Source organism: Artemia franciscana, chromosome 4 (genome assembly GCF_032884065.1).
Source record: "Artemia franciscana chromosome 4, ASM3288406v1, whole genome shotgun sequence".
NCBI lineage: Eukaryota > Metazoa > Arthropoda > Branchiopoda > Anostraca > Artemiidae > Artemia > Artemia franciscana.
In genome coordinates this window covers 4508451-4530664 of record NC_088866.1, presented here as the reverse complement: position 1 = coordinate 4530664, position 22214 = coordinate 4508451, and the positions used below count along the sequence as shown (strand labels likewise).

Below are 22214 nucleotides of genomic sequence, written 5' to 3'. Positions count from 1 at the left end.
ATAGAAGTGTTGAGTTGTTGTTATAAAATTTGTTATACAGAAGTGTTGAATGAGGAATCAAATGATATATATTTGTTTATTGTTATTTAGTATCTGTGTTATACCGAAATATTACGAATTTCTTTTGTAATATTACCAATAGTTGTAGTATATTGTACTTCTCAATTATTCTTTTTTTTATTCTTATACAAATTTATTATTGTAATGTACGTACATTATTATTCAAATTGTTCTCATGAACTATCAGCGGCAGATCATTCTAAATCTAATCAACTTGCAGTAATAAGACTAAACATTTGTAGGTTTTGTAAAACCTTTCCAAGCTTTTTATTATTTGGGTTGAGCCTCCAAAGCAATATTTTTTGGGGGAATAGCTGGCTCTTGAACTTTCTAGCTCCTCCCTCTACTCATAGTTGGTGCTTATGATAGACAAATATATTTTTAAACTTAGGCCCTTCGCTTTATTTTTTTGTTTCTATATCCGTGAAAATAAATTTTCTTACATTTCTTGGACAAATGTAAAAAATCTAGTTGTTTTTCTTTTTCAGAACAACAAATAATTATGTCTCAAGAAGCTATTGTAACGGTAGCTCCAATGTTTGGAGTTTTGGACATAACTATCCTGGTTGGAGCAGCTACATTTGGTGTTTTTTGGCTGGTGAAGAAAAAATTTGAGTCATCTTCTAGCCCACCACCGGAAAATAGTTTTAAGATTGAGTAAGTTCAATTTTTACTTTTTTCTGTAGCGTTGTGCTCAGAGGAGGAGATTTAAAATCTATAACAATATATATATATATATATATATATATATATATATATATATATATATATATATATCTATCTATATAAAAATAAGTTGTCTGTCTGTCTGTGGATGGATGGATCAGGTGACGTCACCTGAAAAAACTGGATCAGGTGACGTCAAAACTGAAAAAACTAAAAAAAGGCAAAAACTACAAAAAAAACTAAAAACTAATAAAAAAAATAAAAAAGCTAAAAAACTAAAAAAACTAAAAAAAGGCAAAAACTACAAAAAAAACTAAAAACTAATAAAAAAGCTAAGAAACTAAAAAAACTAAAAAAAGGCAAAAACTACAAAAAAAACTAAAAACTAATAAAAAGCTAAGAAACTAAAAAAACTAAAAAAAGGCAAAAACTACAAAAAAAACTAAAAACTAATAAAAAAAATAAAAAAGCTAAAAAACTAAAAAAACTAAAAAAACTAAAAAAAGGTAAAAAACTAAAGAAACTAAAAACTAAAAAAAACTAAAAAAAAAGGAAAAAACTGAAAAATAAGCTAAAATAAAGGTAAAAACCAATAAAAAACTAAAAAAAAAACTGAAAAAACTAAAAAAAGGCAAAAACTACAAAAAAAAAACTAAAAACTAATAAAAAAAGTAAAAAACTAAAAAAACTAAAAAAACTAAAAAAAGGTAAAAAACTAAAAAAAATAAAAAATTAAAAAAAACTAAAAAAAAGGAAAAAACTGAAAAATAAGCTAAAATAAAGGTAAAAACCAATAAAAAACTAAAAAGAAAAAAAGGAAAAAACTAAAAAAAATTTTCATCTAAAAAACTAAAAAAAACTAAAAAAGGTAAAAACTAAAAGAACTAAAAAAGAAAAAAATAAATGACGAAACTCAAAGAGAAAGCGACCAGGACAAAAGGAATGTTCGATTAGCAATCAACAAAGCACCGGGACACAGGGAGTATAAATGACGACCAGGACATAAGTAAAAAAAAAAAAACTATCTATATATATAAAAATAAGTTGTCTGTGGATCTGTGGATCGTGGATCAGGTGACGTCACCTGAAAAAACTGGATCAGGTGACGTCAAAACTGAAAAAACTAAAAAAAGGCAAAAACTACAAAAAAAACTAAAAACTAATAAAAAAAATAAAAAAGCTAAAAAACTAAAAAAACTAAAAAAAAGGCAAAAACTACAAAAAAAACTAAAAACTAATAAAAAAGCTAAAAAACTAAAAAAACTAAAAAAAAGGCAAAAACTACAAAAAAAACTAAAAACATAAAAAAAATAAAAAAGCTAAAAAACTAAAAAAACTAAAAAAACTAAAAAAAGGTAAAAAACTAAAAAAACTAAAAACTAAAAAAAACTAAAAAAAAGGAAAAAACTGAAAAATAAGCTAAAATAAAGGTAAAAACCAATAAAAAACTAAAAAAAAAACTGAAAAAACTAAAAAAAGGCAAAAACTACAAAAAAACTAAAAACTAATAAAAAAAGTAAAAAAGCTAAAAAACTAAAAAAACTAAAAAAACTAAAAAAAGGTAAAAAACTAAAAAAAAATAAAAAATAAAAAAAAAACTAAAAAAAAAGGAAAAAACTGAAAAATAAGCTAACATAAAGGTAAAAACCAATAAAAAACTAAAAAGAAAAAAAGGAAAAAATAATAAACTAAAAAAGAAAAAAAGGAAAAAAATAAAGGAGAAAAACAAAACTAAAAAACGAATGTATATACAGACCGGTACACCGGGATAAAAATGACGACCGGGACACAGGGAATATAAATGGCGACCGGGACACAGGGACACAACTACAACGGGGACACCGGGAGAAACAGGGGGATATAAATGACGACCGGGACGAAAAAACTAAAAAGAAAAAAAAAACTAAAAACTAATAAAAAAACTAAAAAATCTAAAAATCTAAATAAGCTAAAAAAGAAAAAAAAGGAAAAAAATAAAGGAGAAAAACAAAACTAAAAAACGAATGTATATACAGACCGGGACACCGGGATACAAATGACGACCGGGACACAGGGAATATAAATGACGACCGGGACACAGGGACACAACTACAACAGGGACACCGGGGGAAACAGGGGGATGTAAATGACGACCGGGACACCGGGACAGGGAATGGTCGATTAGCAATCTGCATGTTCAAGAGTCGGTAAACCTGACAATCTATTTATATGCAAAGACAATGGGACAGCAAAGAATGTTGTATATTCGCAAGTTTTACGTAGTTAAAACCATATATATATATATATATATATCTATATTCACAGGTGGGACATAGGGACACAACTACAATGGCCCGTAACTATTATGGCGCGTAACGACTTACGCGCGCGGGGGGGCTTGGGGGGGGCGCGAAGCGCCCCCACCAACTAGGTGTTGGGGTGGCGCGAAGCGCCACCCCAACCGCTAGTATATATATAAAAATAAGTTGTCTGTGTGTGTGTCGAGTGACGTCATGTTTTTATGTCGACTGACGTCATGTTTGTCAACTGATGAAATTATATACCGGGACACAAATGACGACCGTGACACAGGGAATATAAATGACGACCGGGAACCTCAAAGAGAAATTACAGACTGGGACACCCGGACAAAAATCACGACCGGGACACAGGGAATATAGATGACGACCGGGACATAGGGACATAACTACAACGGGGACACCGGGGGCACAGGCGTGATATATAAATGACGACCGGGACACAGGGATTGTTCGAATAGAAATTACAGACCGGGACACAGTGAATATAAATGACGACCGGAACACTCAAAGAGAAATTACAAACTGGGATACCGGGACACAAATGACGACCGGGACACAGGGAATATAAATGACGACCGGGACACAGGGACACATCATTAGAATAATGAGGTATAGATCTTAATACGGATTGTTTTTCCCATGGACAATTATATGTTGCATGTTCAAGAGTCAGTGAAACTGACAATCTATTTATATGCACAGACAATGGGACAGCGAAAAATGTTGTATATTCGCATGTTTCACGTATTTAAAAACATACATATATATATATATATATATATATATATATATATATATATATATATATGTATATATATATATATATATATATATATATATATATATATATATATATATATATATATATATATATATATATATATATATATATATATATATATCTATTCACAGGTGGGACACAGGGACGCAACTACAATGGCGCGTAACGACTTACGCGCGTGGGGGGACTTGGGGGGGGTGCGAAGTACCCCACCAAGTAGGTGTTGGGGTGGCGGGAAGTGCCACCTCAACAGCTAGTATATATATATATATATATATATATATATATATATATATATATATATATATATATGCATATATACATATATATATATCTATATATATAAAAATAAGTTGTCTGTCTGTGTGTCTGTCTGTCAGGTTACGTCATGTTTCTGTGTCTACTGACGTCATGAAGTTAGTTGTCGTCATTTTTGCTATGACGGTGACGTCATTAACGGTATTTAAGACATTTGTTCATGGAAAAATGTTTAATTGTAAAATGACTGAAGAACCTACAATGGCAACAGCCGAGGAAGCTGCTCAAAGAGTTTATGCCAAAAAACTTGCTGCTGATAGAGAAAGTAAGAAAAGAAAGCGTTCCGAGGAATCACAAGAACAGCAAGAAAACAGGCTTGCAGCTGATAGAGAAAGTAAGAAAAGAAAGCGTGCCGGGGAATCACAAGAACAGTAAGAAAACAGGCTTGCGGCTAAAGAACGCAAAACCGCGCAGTTAGATGAAAATCCACCTGGACAGCGAGAGTCAAAACATCAAAACTGAAAATGATTGCGATGATGATTGGGTTTGGGACTTTGACTTGGATAAGGTCATCAATGCCTACCAGATTTAAGTTAAAAAAACAAAGGTTCGTCGATATATACTTCATAGTGACGCTGAAAAATAAAGAAGAAAAAGAAAACTGAAAAAAGAAAAAAGGTAAAAAACTAAAAAAAACTAAAAAGAAAAAACACTCAAAGAGAAATTAAAGACCGGGACACAAATGACGACCGAGACACAGGGAATATAAGTGACGACCGGGAACCTCAAAGAGAAATTACAGACTGGGACACCCGGACACAAATCACGACCGGGACACAGGGAATATAAATGACGACCGGGACACAGGGACACAACTACAACGAGGAAGCCGGGGGCACAGGCGTGATATATAAATGACGACCGGGACACAGGGATTGTTCGAATAGAAATTACAAACCGGGACACAAATGACGACCGGGACACAGGGAATATAAATGACGACCGGGACGCTCAAAGAGAAATTACAAACTGGGACACCGGGACACAAATGACGACCGGGACACAGGGAATATAAATGACGGCCAGGGACACATCATTAAAATAATGAGGTATAGATCTGAATACGGATTGTTTTTCCCATGGACAATTATATGTTGCATGAACAAGAGTCAGTAAACCTGACAATCTATTTATATGCACAGACAATGGGACAGCGAAGAATGTTGTATATTCGCATGTTTTACGTAGTTAAAAACATATATTTATATCTATTTCTATTCACAGGTGGGACACAGGGACACAACTACAATGGCGCGTAACTAATATGGCGCGTAACGACTTACGCACGGGGGGGCCTGGGGGGGCGCGAAGTGCCCCATCAACTAGGTGATGGGGTGGCGCGAAGCGCCACCCTAATAGCTAGTATACATATATATATATATATATATATATATATATATATATATATATATATATATATATATATATATATATATATATATATATATATATATATATATATATATATATATATATATATATGTATATATATATATATATATATATATATATATATATATATATATATATATATATATATATATATATATATATATATATATATATATATATATATATACTAGCTGTTGGGGTGGCGCTTCGCCCCCCCCAAGCCCCCCCACGCGCGTAAGTCGTTACGCGCCATATTAGTTACGCGCCATTGTAGTTGTGTCCCTGTGTCCCACCTGTGAATATAGATAGATTTATATATGTGTTTCAAACTACGTAAAAATTGCGAATATACAACATTCTTGGCTTTCCCATTGTCTGTGCATATACAAAGCCTTATGTACTAATAATGACGTCATATGCAAACGCTCTTTTTACAAACAAACAAACATGCATACACACAACTCGTTTTTATATAGATAGATAGATAGATAGATACAATACAAATTAACTGCGTAAAACTTGCGAATATACAACATTCTTCGCTGTCCAATTGTCGCTGCGTATAAATGATTGTCAGGTTTACCGACCCTCGAACATGCAACGTACAATTGTCCATGGGAAAAACAATCAGTATTAAGATCTATACCTCATTTTTCTGATGATTGACCTTGAGCTTTGCTAATGGTGATTGCAAATGCTAATCGAATTGGGAATTGCAATCTTTTAAATTGAAAAGGCAGATCCGTTGGAATCATGGGAATGCGAGGAATAAGAACTGCCTCACCCTCAAAAGGCCCTTTCAAGATTGTGGCCTCTGTTAGGTTTTCCATTGTTTTTTTTTACGGCAAGTCGCGTGCCATTGCAAAGCTTTGCTGGGTTGATATTTCTTAAAAGTATTATTGGTACGCCTATTTTTAGTTGTAGCACGTATGGTGGAAACCTTGAAAGATCCACGGAATTCAAAAATTCAGATGGATAATTAACCGCTTCATTTGGTTCCAAAACTGTGTCGACTGACTTGTAAAGGACTGCCTGGTCTCGAATCTTGGTCAAAACAATGTTGTTGATTTCGTGGACGTCTATATTTTTGGGTGCAAGAATCGCTCTTTCACTTAGCCATTTATTATTTTTATAATTGTTTAGAATATTCGGAAATACTTTTTCAATCAATTCATTTTTGGACGTCACTAAATTACAGAAATCAGCAGGTAGTTGTATACGTCCTGAAATTGAGTCTACTGGGAGCTTTCCGTTTCCAATTGCCAGCAATTGATCTGAAAATGTTTGACCAGAGTCATCGTTTTGCAATCGAACACGCATATTTGTAGTTAATTTTAATGTTTTTACGTGTGCCCATAAATTAGAATTTTTCAGGCAAGCATTCATTTCGTCTGCAGGAGTTGATCTAGGTATTATAGGTAATGTTTGCCTGAAATCTCCCGCAAGCAATATTAATGTGCTGCCAAAGGGTTTCGACTTCCCTCGCAAATCTTTCAAGCATTGATCCAGAGCCTCGAGCGATTTTTTGTGTGCCATTGTGCACTCATCCCAAATAATAAGTTTGCATTGCTGCAATACTTTACCCATCCCAGATGATTTGGAAATATTGCACGTGGGAGTGTCTGTAGAATGCAAATTCAGAGGCAATTTCAAAGCGGAATGAGCAGTTCTTCCACCAGGCAGCAATGTTGCGGCTATTCCGGACGACGCAATTGCCAACGCTATATCATTTTTTGATCGAATTGATGCCAGAATCAGTTTTATCACAAACGTTTTACCAATACCTCCTGGCGCATCCAAAAAGAAAATTTCTCCAACGTTATCATCGACACAATGCATTATCGTATCATAAATGTCTTTTTGTTCCGACGTTAACTTGGAAATGTTATTTTGTACATACGACAATAGATCACTCGTACTGTAACTTTGTTCACGATCCAATTCTACACATGTCGAAACAGCAGCGATACGGTTAGGTGAAGGCATTCCCAAATCCTGAAGAGGTTTGTTTGCCATACGTACGCATAAATCTTCTATAATAACTAAAGTGTAGTTATAAATTTCTGATGTAAAATCAAAAGTCATATCTGACGTCTCTAACTGTTTTCGATGGAGTATATCTTCGGACATTTTTGACTTATATTTTTCCCATAACTCTGTAGGAGCTGATGGAGAGCAAGTTGTTAAAGTGATGCCAAACAATGCACGAATTTGACTTGGAGTTGACGTTTTGCACGCGTCATTGATGCAGTTATCCCAGTGTTGGTCATTCTCCAATAAATTCAGAGCTTGGCAGGCACTACGGTAAGTGTCATGTATAGTACCGTTTACTGTTCTCAAATACTCAAAGGATGTCGGACCGGGTACATTCACCAAAAGCAGGTGTAGAAAGAAGCATTCATGTTGATTGGGGTGAACGGTGTAGAGTCTTCCTATCGTGGTATCTTTGAAGATGGTAGGTTGGCCGTCGACTGACTTACCCTGTTTTCGACGTTCAAATACTTTATTTTTAGTATTCCACGTGTAATACGAAGGCACTTCAGTATATAGCAGTTTTTTTGCAAAAGAATCATTTTTGCAAAGCGAAAAGAAACCGGTTAACTTTGTATCCGGTGGATTCAGGGCTCTTTGTTGCACGTTGGTTTCCGAGAAATAAACACGTTGACCATTCTCTAAATGTACCGCTAAATGAACAACAGCTGGACTACGTTCATGTATCGGAAATGAAAGAATTTGCCAAACAGCTTCATTAGTGCTTATGTATCTTCCAGCCTGATATTGTACGATTCGTCGATATCTTTGATTTCGGGCTGCAAGTCACTGCCTTTGTTGACGTATTTACATATGTATTTGATTGTCTTTACGGAGTTACAGTATTCAACGTTTATGTGTGCATTAAATGTTTTTGATAATAATGGAGAATATGGAACAACCCACTGGTTATCTACTTCGATGGTGGTACCGTTACGCTTCTTTATTATTGCTGTTTTACCGCCATCTTCAGTAGATCTTCTTCTATATTGTCGGTAACCATCATTGCCAGTAATTGTGTTGGATACTAAAAATCGAGGATATTGCTTTGTGCACTTTCCTTTGGCCATGCATGGTGAATTTTCGTTCAGTGCACCGCAAGGTCCATGTATCATATTTTTTACAATAATATCATGTAACCCCTTATCGACATTTTCATCAGGTATTTCAGCGGAAATCACATCATCAATTTCGTTCGAAGTAATTTTTTTATGTAGCCAGATTAGTATATGTGCGTGTGGCAAACCTTGTTTTTGCCATTCCACTGAGTACATCCAGCATCGCACTGACCCAAACACTTCAAAATTTACTATGTAGTTTATCAGTGATTTCAACTTTTGCCGGAAGACACGGGCCGTAATGTCATGTCTATGAACCGCCGATTGTCCTTGAAGTAAAAGCTGCAGTATCTCGTCCCAAGATTGATTACATGTAAATGTAATAAATAAATCTGGACGACCATAGAGACGAACATACGCAATAGCATCTTGAGCATATTCATGCATATGACGGGGAGTGCCAGCATATGACGAAGGTAAAATTGTTAATCTTCCAACGTTTGTGGTATTACCGTCATTTATAACTGCATCTCGCAAATGAATGTATTGTTCAGAGCGGAGCTTGGTCTGATTCAGGCGGATATATAGCAAACGTTCTGATTCAATTTTAGCATACATATCAACGACGAATTGGTGAAACAATTGACGGCATTTTAAAATATAATTTTCTTCATCCTGCCGAATCATTAGTCTATAGGAATAATAATGCATTGGACTGCATTTCTTATTCATTTTTTTGTTAGTGGCTGGATTCATCAATTTAATATTAAAGTGATAGCCGTCGGCTCCATCCCGAAAAATGATAGGATATTGTAGGGCATCGTAGCATCGATGAGTTTCAGCAATTCTTAACAACTGAGCGTTTCGCTTATGAAGAATAATATCTCGAGGTAAAAACTGATCACCGACCATAACGATTGCCACTTCATCGATAGTTGGAGCATTGTATCTACGTACATGTTGGCCAGGAGGCGTTTTGTCAGCGGAAATGACAATTTTATGCGTATCAGTAGGCATCAAATCGATGGCTGTTTTGAACAGACGCACTAAATTATGGGAAAAGATTTTGCAATTGGGAACGATTTTCCTTTCAACGTTGGGAGAAATTTCGCAACGTGCATTCAATTCAGAATTTCTATCACTGATGAAGTACAATTGTAAAAATTTATGATTCTCGCCTGAGAATGGTAGAAGGGACCCTGCTCTATGATAAATTTGCCCTTTTACTTTGAAAGTAGACATAAATTGATCTGGATTTTCGATTTGAGCTCCAAACGACGTCATTTGGAAACATGAGTTATATTTTATGATTTGTGACAAAAAACGCTTATATTCTGACGTAGTTCCAGTAAGGAAAGTCTTAAATGGCTCTGGTGGTTCAGCCAATAGAGGAAGTTTAACTTTTCCTGAGGCGCAGCACATTCCCATGGTTTCACCATTGAATTTCAAGGCCTTGCAATAGGGACAAATTTTAGACATAGTCCCGAGTTGAACACATCTACTCAAGCTATAATCATCGACTGGGCTGTACCTGAATGCCAGGCGATAACTTTCAGGCTGCTCTGATTCCTCGGCACGCTTTCTTTTCTTACTTTCTCTATCAGCAGCAAGCCTGATTTCTTGCTGTTCTTGTGATTCCTCGGCACGCCTTCTTTTTTCACTTTCTCTTTTAGCAGCAAGTCTGGTTTCATGTTGCTCTGGTAGTTCCTCGGCATGCCTTCTTTTTTCACTTTCTCTTTTAGCAGCAAGTCTGGTTTCATGTTGCTCTGGTAGTTCCTCGGCACGCCTTCTTTTTTCACTTTCTCTTTTAGCAGCAAGTCTGGTTTCGCGTTGCTCTGGTAGTTCCTCGGCACGCTTTCTGTTCTTTCTTTCTCTATCAGCCTCAAGCCTGTTTCCTTGTTGTTCTTTTGATTCCTCGGCACGCTTTCTTTTCTTACTTTCTCTATCAGCCTCAAGCCTGTTTCCTTGCTGTTCTTTTGATTCCTCGGCACGCTTTCTTTTCTTACTTTCTCTATCAGCAGCAAGTTTTTTGGCATAGACTCTTTGAGCATCTTCCTCGGGTGCTGCCATTGTAAGTTCATCAATCATTTTACAGTTAAACATTAATAGATTTCTACGTGAACGCATGTCTTAAATATCTTTAATGGCGTCACCGTCATAACAAAAATGACGACAACTAACTTCATGACGTCAGTCAACACACAAACATGACGTCACCCGACAGACAGACCCACACATCCACAGACAACTTATTTTTATATATATAAGATATATATATATATATATATATATATATATATATATATATATATATATATATATATATATATATATATATATATATATATATATATATATATATATATATATATATATATATATATATATATATATATATATATATATATATATATATATATATAAATAAGTTGTCTGTGTGTGTGTGTTTTCTAGTGACGTTATGTTTGTGTGTCGACTGACGTCATGTTTGTCGACTGACGTCATTATAAGGATTGAGCTGTATGCGTCATGAAGTTGTTTGTCGACTGACGTCATGTTTGTCAACTGATGAAATTACATACCGGGACACCGGGACACAAATGACGACCGGGACACAGGGAATATAAATGACGACCGGGAACCTCAAAGAGAAATTACAGACTGGGACACCCGGACACAAATCACGACCGGGATACAGGGAATATATGGTGAGATCAACAAGTCAGTCAGTCATTTTTGTATGCTACTTAGTGACTTTCCAATTTCTAAAAATAAATTTTAGTTTTTGCAACAAAAATATTCCATATATATCTATTTATATATCTAAATATATATAAAATATACTGTTTGTTTGTTTGTTTGTGCGTCTGTACTAAAAAAAAAAACAAAAAAAAAAACTAACATCAAAAGAAAAAAACTAAAAAAAAATTTGTTTGTTTGCTTATTTGTTTGTTTGTTTGTACGTCTGTTCTAAAAGAGTTTAGGGGGGGGGGTTCAGGTAGGCTTAGGGGGGACTAGCACTATTAATAGTGTTGCTGGGGCACGCAGCGCCAGAATCTTAAAAATTTTCGTAAAAATATTCTTTGATCAGCTCTTCAAGGGTCAGTGAATAGCGTTAAAAATAAATTATGGGTCTCTTAGTTCAAAAGTTGATTTTTTTCTGTAGACCAACTTTCTAATATCTCTACTTAGTAAGAGCCATTAGGAATAAGAGTTCCTTTATTCGTACAAGAGGACAGAGTTACAAAGGAGAATGTGAGGATTTATAGGGAATTGTTGCACATCTTAAGGTATATGTTCCACCTGAAAACGGGCGACGAGACTGCTGTTGTAACTTGCATCCATTCATTCATTGAGCCGGAATTATATTATTATTTTTAACTTTTTTAGAGGAGTATCTGGACTTGCTTGTTAATGTGTTGTTGAGGGGATTTGATACTCTAAAGAGTCCCCGTGTTTTTTCCATTACAAGCTTTTTTAGTTTGTGTGACCAAACTATTCATAATTAATTGGCGGCCTTGTCAAAGTTGTAGATTCTGGATAAGAGATCCGAATAAATGACAGAAAACTAAAAGCTGACGCCTACTTTTCCAAAAATCTTAGAAAAACCGTTTAGCTTCTCTCGTTTTGAGTCAGAGATAGAAATATTCAGGTTTAATGAAACTTAGCATCATTAGTTAGAGTGAATTTGGTTTTTCGATTAATTGGAGCAGGATTTCCTTTTTAAAGCTCCGGAAAGGGCAGTTTCTAAAAATGTTCTAGCATACCTTTTAGGTATTAGGTATTTTTATACCTTGTCTTTGAGATGGTCAGCCTACGTTGAGGCTCCCAAAATGATTTAAGGTGTTGAATCCTTTTAATCTACTAAAAAACCTTTACACTAAATTAAAAAAGTTTTGATTTGATATCTAGATTGGTATGTAGAACTGGATATCGGCAATGAAATGATAGCAGATTTTTTTTCTGCTATTAACCTGCGCTTTTTGACTTAAATGCAACTTCAGTTTGACGCTGGTAACTCTCTGCTTGCCAGCTTGAATTGGGGTCTCCATTAGAAAGAAAAATCATGGGGAACAAACAAAAGCTTGTGGAGTAAGTTAAGATAGTCCTCTCATATATAGTTTTTTAAACTGTTCTTCAGCTCTTACGATGGCTCAAGGACAAATCCTTTTTGGCCTCCGCCAAGAATTGCACGCAGCTTTCCAAAATGTAATACCATATTTATAAACACAGTCTGAAATCCAGATTTTAAAGGTTAGACTCTAACTATTCTTTTGATAACGTCCACATCGAAACATTCCTTTGTGCACATAATTATTAGTTTGTGGAATGAGGTGAATAGTCAAGAGTAGTCAGTATTACTTAAAGTATGAATTATACAATAATGTAGTTTTTAATCTGTAAAGAAAAAAAATATTAATATATATTTTTTGGTTTGGGAGTCGGGGGAGGAGGATGTATTAGTATCTGGTGATTTAAATTATTGCTAATTGGGTGACGCTTCTGTTAGTTGGTAGGTTGATTAGTGAAATTTGGAATAGAGCAAATTTTGGATTTGTTTCTCATGTTTACTGGACTGTCCCTTTGGACAGCATTGTGTCAGGCTCTTGGGCAACCCAGAAGAGTTTTAGGTTGTTGTGTATACTGTAAATATTTTGCTAAATAAATGAACTGAAACCGGCGATGGCGATATCGATATCTGAAATGGGAAAAAATAGGACGAGATAAGTGTTGCAGCCACAACATAATTATTTTCATGCTGACGTTGAATAGTTCAGCTAGCGAAGATTAAATTATTATTGTTTTCTCTAGTTGTGTGGAAGCTGCACCAAAAATTGTTATCCAATTTTTGTTTCAATTTCCATACATATTGATCAAAAACTCGGCATCTCTTACCATTTCAATTCGACTACTGACTTCAAATTGATGTTCATCAGAACTTGTTTGTCAGGGCTGTATCCAGGATTTTTTTTTTGGGGGGGGGACTACAAAAGGATTTTTTTTCGGGGAGGGGGAGGCTACAAAAAACTTTAAAAACTCATCAAACGTTTATTTTTATTCAGTTTTTGTTGCGTTTTTACGAGTAGGACAAACGTTTTGGGAGGGGCAAACCCCTTACACCCCTGGATACGGCCTAGTTGGTTGTATAACAAGCCTGATTAGGTTTTTGATGGGCTAGCTGCATACACTAAGTCATGACTGTTTTATAGGGAATGTAATATTCCGATGTTTTGATTCTTGAACCTGAAATTGTTGACTGGACTGATGCCAGACAAATCGTAATTAATGCTCACTTTCCTTTGTGTTGTCAATAAGATTCAATTAGAATTGATTGGGTGTTCCCAATAAAAATGGGAAAAATGAGAAAAACGGGAGTTTCATTTCGAAATCATGGTTCAGCATCTATGTAGGAATTGAATTAGGAATGGTTAAGAACAGAATATTTTGTTTGATTGTCATTTACTGAGTATAAAAAAAATACGTTGTTAGTAACTGATTTGAATACCAGGAATGAATATGATAAACTAATATGCTTATCAATAGTAGCAAAAATAGTTTTGAAATGAACCAACCCCCATCGTTTTTACGGTCCTATTTGCAACGTATTGTGAATTTGGAGCGCTCAGCATTGGCTTAGCTAGTAAGTTATCCGAAGGGTCTTTGCCAGGTTTCCGTTTGAGTTTTCCCCATCATAGAAGAAATTTCTAGGTGGACCATGAGCTTTCTAGGAAACATACCTGGCAAACGCTAATGAGTCCGTTATGCTTGAAATATACAGGCCCGCGACCTTCATGACAAACATCAGGATTTGCTGTAAATTTATTCTTTTGTGAGAGTCGAACCCACGGCCTCTTGCAAACTCCTTAACTGTTTTCCGGCCGTGTTCGCAGTTTTATTACGGATTTTGAGCCCTCAGCATTGGTTTAGCCGGAAAGTTATCCCAAGGGGTTGGAGCCCTTCACAAGTTTTTCATTTAAGTGTTTTTCTATAGCTAAAAGTAAGTTTTTAGGGGGTATCAGGTAGCTTCTAGAGTAGGTAGTTCTAGGTAGGGAGTTTTTCGGGGCTTCGGGGCACGTCTGATGAACCTGCGACCTTTATAACAAATAAATGTGGTAGAAAAATTGTCCTCGGTAGGAGCCGAAGCCATGGCCTCCTGTAAATTCCCTTGACTCGTTCTTACGTGTTCTCAGTTTCATTACTGACTGTTAGCCTTCAGCAGTGTCTTAGCTAGAAACTTCAACTAAGATATGAGATAGCTGACCAGCCATTGCCAGCTTTTAATTTCAGAGTGATGATAGAAAAATTTTCCAAGGTGGTAAAGAGTTTTTTGGGGACTGTAACAAACATAAATGAGCATAGTATACTTAATATAAAAAATTACTTCCAAGATTTTATTATAAATAGGAGGAATCTGCTATAGAACGTCTGCAGTCGGTTTGTGTTCAGGCAGTTCTTCGGTCAATTTAATAATAGTTGACATTATAATAGTTGATATTTTAGTCACTGATTTATATTAATTATTAATCAAATTCGTAGAACACGTCTGACGTCTATGCACTCCGATGATAGAAGTTTTATTTCCAAAATGAAGAATCAGAATCGAAACATTGTTGTCTTTTATGGCAGTCAAACGGGCACTGCCGAAGAATTTGCCAATCGACTGGCCAAAGAAGCAGCGCGCTATGGAATGAAAGCCATGGTTGCTGACCCTGAAGAATATGACATGGTATATATATATATATATATATATATATATATATATATATATATATATATATATATATTTATTTATTTATTTATTTATTTATTTATTTATTCATTTATTAATGACCCACATACAATGAGCACATGCAACCATGTATAATGAGCAATATAAAGAAAATTGGTCGATTATATGAAGAGTTAGCTCAACCCTCATTCAAATCAATGCTAAAGTAAATTTTGACTTTCACTCGCTAAATTTTGGTAATATATAAATTCCCTGAAAGTTTCTTTCTATGTGCAAAAGTTTAGGGCTTAAAGGGCTAAGGACTAAGTTTTAGCCAAAGGACTAAGTTTGTTGAGTTTTCTATTAATTCGCTTGATGAAATTTGAGACTTCCTGTCCGATTGGTTAGCACACTAGATTTGAAATCCTTTGTCCGTGAGGACAGGGGTTCGAGTCCTGGTATCGGTGGTTATTTAGGTTGGAATAGAGGTTAGTGGCATGACTCCGTAAACTCAGCCATAGTTGACCCAGCTTAAAATGGGTATCTGGAAAATTTTGAGGAATATACACAAAGTGCGTGCGCAAAAGCACACCCTAACCCCCCATTGGACTATCTGGCTGGAGGGCAGTGAAACTGGACTGGAGGGTTATGGTGTTCCAGTCTGGCTGGAGGGCATTGAAACGGAGATCAGTACCGCCGATAGGGACTGTAAAGTCTAGTATTCTTTACCTTTATATTTTAAGACGTACTATAAAAAGTAGAGGAGTTAAAGGGAAGGAAAATAAAAAGAAAAAGCAATAGGATTCAGAGCGTAAAACAAATAACTAATTATACATATATCAAATAGCATAAAGAAGTAACGCTTCAGAAGCACGTTTCAGAAGTAAATTCTTGTTGATGATATTACGAAGTACGCGCCATATCAATAGCGTCAAACCCAGCGGTTAATTTAAAAAGTAAGAACTTGGCAAAAAAAAGAAGAAACTTGCAATACTGGAATAATAAATGCGGGCTCAGATCATTTTCTAAAAGCCAAGAGTAAAGACACACAAAGAGTATAGCATGGTCACAAAAATTTGCGTAAATAGTAAATCTTCTGAGTCATAGATCAAGTGACCATAAATATTAGAATGCATAAAATACACCTATATATTTATATATTTTTATATACATAGATATCTTTATAAGTAATTACACATAATTATTTTTATATGTTTTCTCGTGGGCTTACATTGGCATTAATATTGCAATATAAAGAAATAACTTTAATTTGTTGTTTAAAACAGAAATTTTCTAAAATATAATGAGAGCAAATATGAAAAAATGTAATGAGTGTAATAAGACCAAAAATATAATGAGACCAAATTCCGAAAAAAAATTCTTATTTAGAACATTGTAGTTTTATATCTGTTTTTTTTTTATCCTTGTTCAAAACATAATTAGACAGAATGTTTCATGTTACCAACAACAGCATATTTTTTGCCCATTCTCATTTTGAAGAATAGCTTGAGTTCACATTTTTATTGCTCTCCAGCAGCCTCGAAAATTGTAGATAAAAGTAGTACCCTTCAAATTTTTTTCAGGAAAAGTTTTATTTCTTTTGTTTTCAGGTTCTCTGCATTGAATTTATAAAGTATAATCTATTGAATTTTTACAATTTCAAATTAAAATTATTTAACTATTTTTAATTGTATAAAAATTATGTAATAATAAAATATTTGAATATTCTAATTATGTTTGAGACTTACTTAATTCTTTTCGTATTCAATTTTATCGTCTTCTTCTCAAAAACTGCAATTCGAATGAGAAACTCTTAAATGATCTATCCAAAAATGTTTTACGATTTCCTCTGCAAAATCTCGAGAAAATGAAGATTTGTTGAATTCAAATTGAACCTTTTGGACTTTTCTTTGGAACAAGTTTTTGTTCATCTTCTTCTTTAGAAAGCTGGTTAATATGAGGATGCTTTGAATAGTTTGTTCTGATTGAGCATTTAGAATACATCTACTGAAAAAAAGATATTTGCCCTCTTCTCTAAACCGCCGATTAAAATAAGGATTTGTTCAATATGCTATTTTAAGATTCTTTTCTGGTGAGATTTGTCAATCTAATGCATCTGACCCCTCCTCCCCCCACCTACTAAGAACCATTGGAAAACGCTCAAGACAAACAATGATTATATACAACGGAACAGAAATAAAGTAACGTACTGTAGCGACCTCTTTAGCTATTAAAAAGTCTTGAAATTTAATGAAGTTTTTTTCCACGTCTAAATTTTTTTCGTCTTGCCATTTTTTCTTGTGTCTTCTTACTTTATGTTTTTGAATTCTTCTTTGTCCTTTTTTCATATATATAACGGAAATTAAGAGAATAACGCATCCGGGCGACCGTTTTTTACATTAAAAAATCTAAAAACTTTACTCACGATTTTTCCTTCATCTAATTCACTTTCTTCTCATACCTATTGTTTTTTCTTTCATCTTTTCCCCTTTTTATTCAACCTTTTCTTTTTCCATCCTTTGTTCTTCATCTTTTTCCTCATATTTAACTATAAATCAATAAGAGGAAAGGATTGTATTGTATTGTATCAGATTAACGACGCTTCTTGACTACTAAGGTCCATGCGTCGGCCCTGTAGTGCATTGCTGCAGCATGATTCGATCTCTGGGTCCCGTATTACCAAGCTAAGGTCAAACCCACTGCGCTACCACAGGACAGAGGAAAGGATCCTAGCGAACATTTTACCGTTTAAAATGTTAAAGAATTTTAGCTACTATTTGCCTTTTTTTTCTGAATTTCCCTCTTTTATTTTTGTAGTTCTTTTTTTTCGCCTTGTTTCAGCTTTGTTTTAGGAGGAACTAGTTCAGTTAGAAGATTTTCTTTATCTTTTGTTTTCTGTATCTGTTTTCTAATATTTCTTAAAGGGAGGTTTCTTTATCTGATATTTGTCTATTGTTCTTCCTTCTTCATCTTTTTCCATATGCACAACGGAACGTAATAAAAGCAACACGGCAAATGTTATAGTCATTAAAAGAAATTAAAAACAACTTTAGTCGTTATTTTCTTCTTCTTAATTTTTTTCCTCTTTGTTTTTTTTTAATTTTTTCACATATTGTCAAATTCATTTTAGGAGGAACTGGTAAAGCTGGGGGAGATAGAAAACTCAGTGGCAGTCTTTTGCCTGGCAACGTATGGCGAAGGAGACCCAACTGACAATTCAATCGAGTTCAATGAATGGCTTCAAAATGGTGAAGTTGACTTAAGCTGTCTTAACTATGCTGTAAGACTGTAATCTCTTTTTTTTATGTATATATTACTTAGGCTAAATTAGACGTTTTTGATGCAAAAAAGTGTACGTGATGTATCTGTACATGTTCTGTATTCAATACTGCCACTGCTAACTCACTGCAGTAACAAGCCGCCTGAGACCAAAACAGCTACGCACCTTCCTCCTCCATCACAATCTGTTCAAAGCCCTCCTCTCAAGAAGTTCCCTTTTCCCTTGAATCTTTCTTTGCGTAATTTTTCTGCGTGATTTGGGGGAAACCTGCTTTTCCTTTGTCCCTAGATGGTTGGCCGACAAGAACAATCTCTGGCAATTTGTCATCCTTCATATGCAGAACGTCCTCCAGCCATTCCAACTTTTCTCTCATTATAGCCCTAGTAAGCGGGATTGAACCACATTATTCACTCAGCTTACTGGTTGAGATACGGTTAGTCAGTCGGGTATCCGAAACAATCCAACGTTTGATTGGAGTGTGTTCAATAGTACGTCGGGTCTGTGTTCAGTTACGATTAATTTTGGGAAGTGTAATCATAGGATTTGTATGAAGAGGCATAATTTAGGTGGGGTGAGTACTTACCGCTCACTTTTAGATTTTGAGAAATATATTTTTTTCCCTATCTTCATTAAAAATTGGGAAAAAGCCTTTGTCCCCCTCCTTCCTATATTTTCGGGGGATGGGTCTGTGTGTGTCACTGTGGCCACTGTTGCCAGTGAATTTGTCCAAAAGCTCTTATTACGACTTGCTGTACTTATTACTTTTGTATCGTGGTTCAAGCTCAATAAGTTGTAATCCGTAATTTTACAGATAGAATTTGTAATATATTTATCTATCGGGGTAAGCTAATTAGCTTTTTGTTAGTTTTGAAGGTTATTTTGGGTTGCAAGAGTATTTTTTTTTCTAAATCAAATATTCTGTTCAGATCAACTGAACAGATCAACTGAGATCAGATCTCACTGAACAGTGAACAGATCAAGTTCAAATCAACTGAACAGGGTTCAGTTGATCGTTAAACTTCCACTTATCCATTAAATGATTACACTTTATTGCAGCAAGTTCAATTCAATTGGAGTTGTACTGCGAGCAATTGAGTTTCAAACCAGATAACCTGAAAAGCTTTTTTCTAGTTTTAGAGGTTCCATTGGGCTCTTTTTTTTTTTTTTTTTTTTTTTTTTTTTTTTTTTTTTTTTTTTTTTTTTTTTTTTTTTTTTTTTTTTTTTTTTTATTTTAATACATCAATTTTGCTATGCAAACCTCCTTCAACTGAGCACGCTTCCATGCGATTATTCAAGAAGCCATTGCACTTAATCCTCGGTGTTACACTTCAAGGAACAGAGCTTCAGCGCTCAATAAGTTACAATCGGTCCTTTTCCAGATAGAAAATTACTGGTATAATTTATCTATAAAAATGTTTATGTTAGTTAAGGTTCCATTGAAGTATAAAATTTTTTCCTTTTTTTTAAAACTAATTCATTTTGCCGTCCAAGCTGCGTTAAGTTGAGCACAAAAATAGCGCTTATTCAATAAGTCGGTGCAACTAATTGTAATGGTGATTTAAAATAGTGATTAGTGTCATCTACTTAGAATAAAGAGTTTGATCTCGGATCTGTTAATTCTTAGGGCATAACCAGAGAAAAATCACTCCATGGATGGAACTGAGATGAATTAGAATCCCTGTTCAAAATTCCCCTTGAACTCTTTCTAGTCCGTTGCGGCTGTTTTTTATTCCATTAAAATCAATCTAAACATTTAATAGGAGGTAAATTTGGACAAACACAGTTTCAAACATGGTTGAAACTTGGGTTGTAGTGCTTTTCAAATGCCGACGGCCACAGTATCAAGGCCAAGGCAGCTCTGATATCCAGAAAATCACAAATACAAATATAAAATGACTCATTGACAAGGATAATTGACATTTAATGGGATGTAAATTTGGACAAACACAGTTTCAAACATGGTTGAAACTTGGGTTGTAGTGCTTTTCAAATGCCGACGACCACAGTATCAAGGCCAAGGCAGCTCTGATATCCAGAAAATCACAAATACAAATATAAAATGACTCATTGACAATGGGATGTAAATTTGGACAAACACAGTTTCAAACATGGTTGAAACTTGGGTTGTAGTGCTTTTCAAATGCCGACGACCACAGTATCAAGGCCAAGGCAGCTCTGATATCCAGAAAATCACAAATACAAATATAAAATGACTCATTGACAATGGGATGTAAATTTGGACAAACACAGTTTCAAACATGGTTGAAACTTGGGTTGTAGTGCTTTTCAAATGCCGACGACCACAGTATCAAGGCCAAGGCAGCTCTGATATCCAGAAAATCACAAATACAAATATAAAATGACTCATTGACAATGGGATGTAAATTTGGACAAACACAGTTTCAAACATGGTTGAAACTTGGGTTGTAGTGCTTTTCAAATGCCGACGACCACAGTATCAAGGCCAAGGCAGCTCTGATATCCAGAAAATCACAAATACAAATATAAAATGACTCATTGACAATGGGATGTAAATTTGGACAAACACAGTTTCAAACATGTAGTGCCAGTGAGACATTCTTGTTTCATATATTGATATATTTATATGAACATTCAGATAATTGGATCGTGACTACAATTTGCAATTACAATATACACTTTTTATTTGATTTAAATAGCACTTTAGTCAAATTTAAATAACACCGAAGTATCTTGACATCCATAGTTGTTATGATATTATATGTGCATTACCTATATTAAGAAGACATTTTATTTCATGCAAAAGCGTGAAGTGTAATAATGTGATATACATATTAATAACATTGGACATGCCATAACTACTGTCGTCAATGAGTGTCAAAAATACAATAACCATTATTTATAACGTTATTACGCAAAAACGTTTTAGTACAGGACGTTTCGTTGTTACCGCTGCTAGTCTCATGTTTCTGTTAAGATAATTGTAAATATCTTACTGCCAAAATTCGGACGGCCAAACGTGTTAAAAGTGCGGCCACCTTTTACGGATTAAGGGTGATAGATTATGAAAGTTTGACCAACCATTTAGGGTAAAAAAAAAGCAGGTTGTTCCTGAATGGGGTAGGAAAACACCAGAAAAAACGATTTGAAAGAAATCAAATTTTCTTGGAAAAGGGTGAAGAGTAAAGCTTTAAATAGAAGGGGGGGGGGGGCTTGTTAATTTGATTTGAATATTATTTTAGCCTAGTCATGATTCAGGATTTGGAACTAAGAAATCAAATCATTTTCTCTCTCTCTCTCTCTTTCTTTCTTTCTCTCTTTCTCTCTCCTTCTCTCTCTCTCTCTCCCTCTCTCTCTTTCTCTTTCTCTCTCTTTCTCTTTCTCTCTCTTTCATTCTCTATCTATCTCTCTCCCTCTCTATCTCTCAGTTCCTTCCTCTTCACCTGACAGCTGTCAAGGTGAACTGGCCTTTCGTGATAAAACCAAATTATGCGTCTTGTTCCCTTTTGAAATACGTGTCCTTTTCTTTAATGCAATAGAAAAATAAGTTGAAAATCGATAAAATATAATGGAACAATTAGAATTGACATACTTTACCGAGACTTTGGTGAATAGCTTTATTATTTTATAAGGTAATGCT

The 22214-nt window shown here is 34.7% G+C and overlaps 1 protein-coding gene across 1 annotated transcript in view; it reads left to right on the top strand.

Moving 5' to 3' along the window:
- Positions 1-526: 526 nt before the first annotated feature.
- LOC136025880 (NADPH--cytochrome P450 reductase-like) overlaps positions 527-22214 on the top strand; it is a 116208-nt gene continuing 94520 nt past the window's right edge. Inside the window, exons 1-3 of the mRNA XM_065701921.1 lie at positions 527-717; positions 15144-15333; positions 18446-18595. Of these exons, the coding sequence (XP_065557993.1) occupies positions 563-717; positions 15144-15333; positions 18446-18595 (495 nt within the window). The 5' untranslated portion in view covers positions 527-562. The remainder of the gene's footprint in view (positions 718-15143; positions 15334-18445; positions 18596-22214) is intronic.